This window comes from Triticum urartu, chromosome 1, assembly GCF_003073215.2.
Source record: "Triticum urartu cultivar G1812 chromosome 1, Tu2.1, whole genome shotgun sequence".
Taxonomy (NCBI): Eukaryota; Viridiplantae; Streptophyta; class Magnoliopsida; order Poales; family Poaceae; genus Triticum; species Triticum urartu.
In genome coordinates, this window is record NC_053022.1 from 561,372,456 (window position 1) to 561,381,110 (window position 8,655).

The 8,655-nt window shown below is 50.6% G+C and overlaps 1 protein-coding gene across 1 annotated transcript; it reads left to right on the plus strand.

The window, feature by feature from the left end:
• The first annotated feature begins 1,314 nt into the window (after nt 1–1,314).
• Nucleotides 1,315–6,217, plus strand: LOC125533154 (DEAD-box ATP-dependent RNA helicase 21-like). The gene is made up of 2 exons (XM_048696911.1): nt 1,315–1,386; nt 4,454–6,217. Exons 1-2 carry the CDS (start codon nt 1,315–1,317, stop codon nt 6,215–6,217), a joined length of 1,836 nt encoding a protein of 611 aa, XP_048552868.1.
• The last annotated feature ends 2,438 nt before the right edge of the window (nt 6,218–8,655 follow it).

Consider the following 8,655-nt stretch of genomic DNA (forward strand, 5'->3'; position numbering starts at 1 on the left):
TCTCCCGATCCAGACATGATCAAGGCATGGGGAGATCGAGGTGAGCGCCGGCAATGGAGGACGGCGGAGGTAGCTTGCGGGTGCACACAAGGTGTTCGAGGAAATGGCAAAGAGAGGGAGGAGGAGGAAGAAGAGTGATGCTGACAGGTGGGCCCCACTTGTAATAACGGTCAAAATAAATGGAGTTGACTTTGCCGCCACGTCAGCCCTGATGGGTGGGTCCTGCATGTCATAAACGTGTTTAAATCGTCTAAACTGGTCATTTTTTTAAAATGGTAGTTTTTAGTCACAAAATTATAATTTTTTGATAGTTATCAGTCACTTTCTTGAATGTGATAGTTCAGTGGGACGGCAACCTCTAATGTGGTAGTTTTTTTTTGTCAAATACTCGGTATTTTCACTAAGTATATTAGATTGTAGTAATGAACAAATTCGTAAGTGTGCCTAGGTGAAAAGCATAACCTTTTCATTTGCCAAGGATTGCGAAAATAATGTTAAATCCTAGGTTTTGATATGCTTGTTAATTTTTGTAAAGGACAAACCAAGTCCTGTACAAAAATAGTTAGTGCTATTTTTTTCATAGGAGCATCCATTTTTCTTATGTTCTTCGAACCAACCTGTGGTTAGATGGTTAGCGGGATAGTGGTATTCTAGTCCATCAGGATTCAAGTCGTGGTGCTCGCATTTCTGGATTTATTTTAGAATTTCCGCCGTCGCGCTTTCAGTGGGAAGAGACGTTCTCGTCGACGACGAGACGCCTACGGTGACTTCGTAAATCTCAAGATGATATGCCGTCTCAGTCTATCGAAAGTGCATATATGGATAGGGTGTGCATGTGTGCGTTTATAGTGATAAGTGTATGCGCGTATGTATGAGTGGTTGCATCTGTACTGTGTTAAAAAAATCAAAGACCATGCACTATATGCATTTATTTCTTGGAGTCTGTTTGTATTTGTAGTAATAGGAAAAGTAGTATATTCATTTTATGAGTAGGCGTTCCCCGAGGACTTTTGATAACATATTGCATTGCCGTGAGCCATGCATGCATATCTGTACGTGCAGCGGCACCACCGCCTGGCAGCTCCGGGAAATGCTGGCAAACCAACGAAAATGGCAAGTACGTAGAACGACAGACGGCCAGTGCGGATCAGATGGAATCCACGCGCCGATGGAAGGATCGATCGATCGGCGCCGCTGATATGTTCCCATCGACATCCTCGTGTTTCTTTCTCTCGTTTCTTCTCTTGTCACAAGTCACACCAAACACGTGCAAAATCGGGGCGGCGGTGCACCGTGCACGCGTGATCCGATGACATGTACTGTATGTGCCAGAGAGAGAGAGAGAGAGAGAGAGAGAGAGAGAGAGAGAGAGAGAGAGAGAGGAGCATAGCAGGACGTGCACGTACGGCCGCCTAGAGCATAACGCATGCAGTGTCTGTCGTCGTCACAGGGAGCTGTACGTCGAAGGAGTAACAGGAAACGCTTTGCTGAAAAAGACTAAGAGAAAACGCTAGTTGACCTTTGCGTTTTCGCGGCTATATCATCTGCGTGTTGTTTAATGGGAAATGGATACATACGTATGCTTCTACTTCTACGTGCTTATTGTTTCAGATGCTTGTATTTTTTCAGTGTTATGTCGGTCCTTACGTAACTTGGACTTTGTTCTCCATAATATGAGTGAGACACATCTTACCATGCAAAAAAAATGCTGGTATCTAAGATGTATGCAGACTATTTGATGTGCACTACGTTTTTAAAAATGAACGGCACTCTTTCTTCACTGTCATTTGACTGTCGTTTGTCCGTATCTTTTGTAGCCCATCGCTTTTTCTATCCCCCCCCCCCCCCCCCCCCTCACACGATCCCCTAATCTCTCTCTCTCTCTCTCTCTCTCTCTCAATACACAACTTTTATTTTCTTGAGACAATTTACATGATTCATATCTCTTAAAACAGAATCATCTTTTATATATTTGAATTCTTGGCACCAAGGCCTTTAGAACAAGCTCTTGGATATATTTCAAACACATTTAAATTTAAAAGTTTATATTAACTTATTTCACTTAGTCTATTTCACAGTGCAAAACAACCCCTTTTGTGATTTTCTTGAACAAGACCAGATATCAGTGTGTGAAGCTAATATCTGCGCAGTATAAGTGGAGTTGCTTATTTCAATGAAACTGCTTATGTGTGAAGCTGCTTATTTCAACTTTTTTTTGCAATGAGTGAAATTAGTGCTTTTAGTCGAATGAAATGTGTTTTGGGGAATGAGTGATTTTTTTTGAAAGAAGTGAAATAATTTTTGGAATTGAGAAATATCGATTTTTGGAAACAAGTGATTTTTTAAATGTGTGAAATCTGTTGTTTGACTTTAGTGATATGAGTTTTTGTAATTAGTAAAATCATTATTTTCAGTCGAGTCAAAATCATTTTTTGTAAATGGGTGAAATATGTTTTTTGAAGTAAGTGAAATCAATTTTTTTCTTCTGAAATGAGTGATATCTTTTTATTGAAACGATGGAAATCCATTTTTGAACTAGGTGAATCCTTTTATTAAGATTGAGTGAAATGAGTGTTTTCAAATGAGTGAAATAATTCTTTCTTAAAAATAAGTGAAATAAGATTTTAAAATGAGTGAAATAAGTATTTTCAAATGAGCGAAACCAGTTTTTAAATCAAAAATCTTTTCAAAAATTAGTGAAATTATTATTTTTGAATGGGCCAAAATCATTGTTTGGAAATAAGTGAAATATGTGTTTTGAAATGGGTTAACTAAAGAAGCGTGAAAACAATTTTGGAGTGTGCGAAATAGACCGAAATTAAAATAAGATTAGAAGAGTGTTAGCATTGTGGTACATGGCTTCTCAAAGGCTGGCCATGCAAAATTAAACTATGAAGTTACATGCTAGCCATGCTTTCGATCTACGCTACTTTTTATCGACGACCGCTTCTACTTCCCGACTATCTACTGCTTTTGCCCGGCTTGGCGAGGGAGGGGCGATGATAGCGGTGCGTCTTCGTCTTGCTTCAGTGCTCGTAGTCGCTGCTAGTAGCCTACGAATCTTGATGTAATTTTTATTATTTCTGGTGTTCGTTATACTGCCATAATTATGATTGAGGATGAATAAATTGATTTTTTTTTAAAAGAGTTACATGTTGGCTCTAACGAAAAAAAAGTTACATGGTGGTTACAGTCTACATGGTGGTTACAAAATCAGTCACTACTGTCACTGGACTGTAACCAACATGTAACTTTCTTTTCCGTTAGAGCCAACATGTAACTCTTTTTATGTAACTCCAATTATGATTGAGGCACTACTGTCACTAGACTGTAACCCTATTATTATGGAATAAAACTTCTATTTGCCCCGCAAAAAAAGTCTCAGTTGACCGAGACTTCATTAAATCTCACTCGATGCTATATGCATAAGATCTTTACATTCAGATCCGTGCAAAAAAATAATCCAATCTTTTTCTTTTTCTCTGTTACTTGACTGAGACTTGGTTAAATTTTAATCGACTAAGATCTAGCCACATTCTTACATAATTTCTCTCTTCTGTACTATGTTAAATCTCAATCGACTGAGACCTAGCCACACCCTTATATAATTTCTCTCTTCTATACTGAGACTCGGTTAAATCTCAATCTTCTGTACTATGTTAAAAAAAAGGAAACTCTTACGATCACCCGGCAGATCGCAGCTTCTATGTCCGGCACCTCCCCTGCCTTACACATGTCCTAGTGAGAGCCCACATACCGTCTTTGTAAAACGCGTTTCTGCAACAGGAGTTATGTTTCTGAAACATATGTAGTGTTGCAATGGTCTATGATGAGTCTTTTTTTAAACGAAATTTTTCTTGCGATTTTTTTCTGCAACAAGACCTCGGTTGCAAAAAATGCAACACAACCTGTATTGCAGAAATAATTCTGCAACAAGACCCGTGTTGCAATAATGAAGGCATGTTTGAGCTCTTGATGCGACACAGATCTGATGGCTCGCGACCCGGCTGGTCTTTTACGCGTAGCGCATCCCTGAAAAAAAAGATACGTGACAGCCAAATATGATAGACATCATGGATTCCTCGCGCGATCATTATGGCCCGCGGTAATCTGCCGCCATTTTCAGCCGTTGACCGTGCCGGATACGAACTCCCCTCCGAGTCGGCGTCGGCGGCTGATCCGCCGGCCTTTATGTACAGAAGAAGAAGCAGCATCGAATCCTCCCTCCCGTCCCGTGCAAGCCGAACACCGCGGCGCGTCCTCTCCTGCCAGCAGCGCCGCCATGAAGCAAACGTTGGACGCCGCGGAGCCGAGCCCGGTGTTCCTCTCCCGCGAAAAACGCCAGCGCCTCGCCCTCGAGCGCCGCCAGGCCGCCGTCGCCGACCAGCGTCGCTCCGAGCTCCCCACTCCGCCGCCTCCCCCCCACGATCCCCCCTTTTCGTGCCGACATTACCCGGACCGGCACCGTGACCGCCGCGGCAGAGATCAGGACAGGGACGGCAGGGAGAAAGATCGGGCGGAGAGGGCGCGGGAGAAGGAGCTCGAGGCGATCAGGGAGCAGTACCTCGGGGGGTCCAAGGACAAGAAGCCCAAGACGGTCGCCAAGCCGCGGGACAGGTTCCGCTTCGACTGGGCGAGCACGGACGACACCAGCCGCGTCGACGCCGTCAACAACCAGCCTCCGCACGGCGCCCTGCTGCTCTACGGCCGCGGCTTCCTCGCCGGCATCGACCGGCGCGAGCAGAAGAAGGCCGCAGCGGCCGCGCTCCACAAGGACGCCGCGGCGACGTACGACGCCCTGGACATGCGCGTGGACAGGCACTGGACGGACAAGCGCGCCGAGGAGATGACGGAGCGCGACTGGCGGATCCTCCGCGAGGACTTCGGCATCTCCTACAGGGGCTCCCGCGTGCCACGGCCCATGCGGAGCTGGGCGGAGAGCGGGCTCGGCGCCGAGCTGCTCCGCAACGTCGACAGGGCCGGGTACAGAAAGCCCACGCCGATCCAGATGGCCGCCGTGCCGCTCGGCCTCCAGCGGCGCGATGTCATCGGCGTTGCTCAGACTGGCTCAGGCAAGACCGCCGCCTTCGTGCTCCCCATGCTGGCATACATCGCCCGCATGCCGCTGCCGACCAGCCACAGCGAGGCGGACGAGGGCCCGTACGCGCTTGTCCTGGCGCCGACCCGGGAGCTCGCGCAGCAGATCGAGAGGGAGACGGTGAAGCTTGCGGCGTGCCTAGGCATCAGGGTGGTGTCCATTGTCGGTGGCAAGTCGGACGGCCAGTCGACCATCCAGAAGCAGGCCAGCATGCTCGAGCGGGGGTGCGAGGTCATCGTCGCGACGCCCGGCCGGCTCCTCGACTGCCTGGAGAGCAGGTACGCCGTGCTCAACCGGTGTAGCTACGTCGTGCTCGACGAGGCCGACAGGATGATCGACATGGGCTTCGAGCCCCAGGTTGTCGGTGTGCTCGACGCAATGCCGTCGAGCCACCTGAAGCCAGAGAACGCGGACGAGGAACTGGATGAGGCGAGGACTTACAGGACGACCCACATGTTTAGCGCCACCATGCCGCCGGCCGTGGAGCGGCTCACCAGGAAGTACCTCCGGAACCCGGTGGTCGTCACGGTCGGCTCTGCCGGCAAGGCCGCGGACCTCGTCACCCAGAACGTGGTCATGGTGAAGGTCCAAGAAAAGATGCCACGGCTCAAGAGGATACTCGCCGACCTCGGGAAGGACAGGACGGCCATTGTGTTCTGCAACACCAAGAATTCCGTGGAGAAGCTCACCCATGACGTGGAAAACGCAGGGTTGTGCCGGGTCACGGCGCTGCACGGAGGGAAGTCGCAGGACGAGAGGATGGCCAGCCTCGACGGGTTCAGGAACGGCAGGTTCAACGTCCTCGTGGCCACTGACCTTGCCGCCCGCGGCATCGATGTCCCGGAGGTCGCCCATGTGATCAACTACGAGATGCCTAGCTCGATCGATCTGTACACGCATCGTATCGGGAGAACCGGGCGTGCAGGAAAGAAGGGGCTCTCGACATCGTTTTTGACTCTGGAGGACACTGACATTTTCTTCGATCTTAGGCAGATGCTTGTGCAGAGCAATAGTCCCGTGCCGCCGGAGCTTGCCAGGCATGAGACGTCCAAGTTCAAGCCAGGGTCTCTTCCTGGTAGACCTCCGAGAAGAAATGGCACCGTCCATGCATACCACTGACGGATGAGATTACCCGCGCGAAAGGAACCGAAGGTGCTTCGCCGTAATGAGATTGAATTTCTGCTAGAATGTGAGGGGTAAGATGAGGTGCAAACATTGCACTAACCATTTGAACCATTTTATTGTCATTTTTTCTGTTGTAAAACGAACATTTGGTTTGACGCAACTTCAGTGTATTTTGGTGGTTGATTTATGCAGGGTTCATCTGATGTATATGATCGTCATTCCGGTCAACATTATATTGTAGTCCTATGAGGTGACTAAACTTTCTTAATAGTTTTTTGTATGCACTTCGGTACTCTATTTTGCAGCTTTTCGCATTCTAAGATTTCGTCAAAAGAAAGGGAGCCAAAAAATATCACAATTACTAAGACAAAAATATCTCAAATGTTTTAACTTTATCTTAATCATCGTGCTAATACTATAATCTACTACTCATACGGGACAATTCGCACAGAGGAGGAGACGACGCCCATGGCCGCCGCCAGATATACGCAAGAACTCGGGTGAGGACTGAGGAGTACCCTTCCACAAATTTCGATGCAATTTTTTTTTTGTTGCGCTCAGTTTGTGGGAGTACGCACTACTGCTGGTGATTTACTGATTTCAGCAGCGACGGTAATGGTGCTGGCTTCCGGCCGCATCTTCCTCTACTCTGAATTTTTGGACAATCACGACAACCTCCTGGCTGCTAAGTACTCCTTCCGTCTCGAAATAAGTGTCTCTCTTACACTTATTTTGAGACGGAGGGAGTATATGCGTGAATCTTGAGCTTTGTGTGCCCTGCCGACTGAAATGAGAAGAGGTGTGCACCGATGGACACAATAATGCCATCAGGTACTCATGTTCTCCATACAGGTCGGAAGGAGGAGGGATCGTAGTCATGATTCACGTGGGATGTATGCATAAGTTGCCTCTCAGTTAACAGTTCTGCATCTCTGACGCCTCTGTTGCATAGTAGATGTTTTTTCTTCTTCTTTTTCTTCATTTTTTTGAGGTTTTTCTCTTCATGATCTCCACGGATTTTTTTTTTTGAGACAAATGATCTCCACGGATGGCCGGGTGGTCACGAAAGGAAGGAAATCTTCTCGCCCGCGCCATGTCGGTGGGCTTTTGGGCTTTATTTACGCGTACATGCAACGGAACAGAATGAGCCCAAAATAAATTTATTTGCCCCAGCGCCTCCGGCCGGCTCCAAGTACAAGATCACGAGTGCCTCCTCCGCCGCCAGACTTAGCGCCCAAATCGTCCGCCGCGGTATGGACCTACCCGACGAGCTGCTCCACCTTCGTGGAAGGAGAGGCGGCGAGGCCGCGATGGCGGCGGTGATCGGCGACGACGACCTGCTCCGGGAGATCCTGCTCCGCCTCGGCTTCCCGGCTTTCCTCGTCCATGCCGCCCTAGTCTCCAAGCGATGGCTCCGCGTCGCCGCCGACACCGTCTTCCTCCGACGATTCCGCGACCGTCACCCTCCCCGCATCCTCGGCTTCTACGTCAACCACTGCTCCACCTTGCGCACGGTGTTCGTGAGCGTCTCGGAAGCCCGGGAGCTCCGCTATGCCGTGAATCGCGCCGGCTTCCACCACTGCAATCAATCTGTAAGAATCGCCGACAGCCGGAACGGCCGCCTCCTCCTCAGGGTATCTCCAGCCGTTGTGCCCCCCAGGAGGCGTTTTTTCGGCCTCCTGGGAAGGCCCCGGCGAATTTTTTTCTTTGGGGTGAGATTTGTTTCCGTCGTCGCCCCACCCACACACCTGCCCAGTCCACGTCCGCGCCGCTCCGGCCACGCCCACGCCGTGTCGTCCGCCAACAGCACGCCCACGCCAGAGTAGAATAGCTGGAGGAACTGGCTGGATCGGTGGGTGGAAGAGAGGTACATTGATGACGAGAAGAGCAGAACAGCCGGAGCTACGCGACGATGCCGGACACGCCGTCCAGGGACTCGACGACGGCGCAGCAGTACGTGCCCAGCCCGTCGTTCTACGCCTACCGGCGGACCTCGCGGCGGAGCTCCGCGCGCCACGGCCACGCGCGCAGCCTCTTCGGCGGCTACTCCTCGCCCGGCCACGCACGCTCCTCCTCCGTCCCGCCCACGCGCGCTTCGGCCGCGCCCCCGCCTTGCCAGCTCCGGCCAGTGGCCTCCTCGAGCTCGCTGTATGGCGGCTCCGGCCAGCGGCCTCCTCGAGCTCGCCCTGCGGCAGCTCCGGCACGCCCGGGCCGACGCGCGACGAGCAGGGCGGCAGCGCGCGGCGCGCGGTGAGTAAAGGCCGGCGCACGGCAAGGAGGCGGCCGCGACCAGCAGTGGGAGTGCCCGCAGGATCCAGCCGGAGTGGCGCGGTGGAGCCTGGCGGGGAGAGGTGGTTGCCGGCGAGGGAGGAGAGAGGATGGGAAGGGCCGCGGCGAGGGAGGGAGAGAGGTTGGGGAGGGCCGCGGCGAGG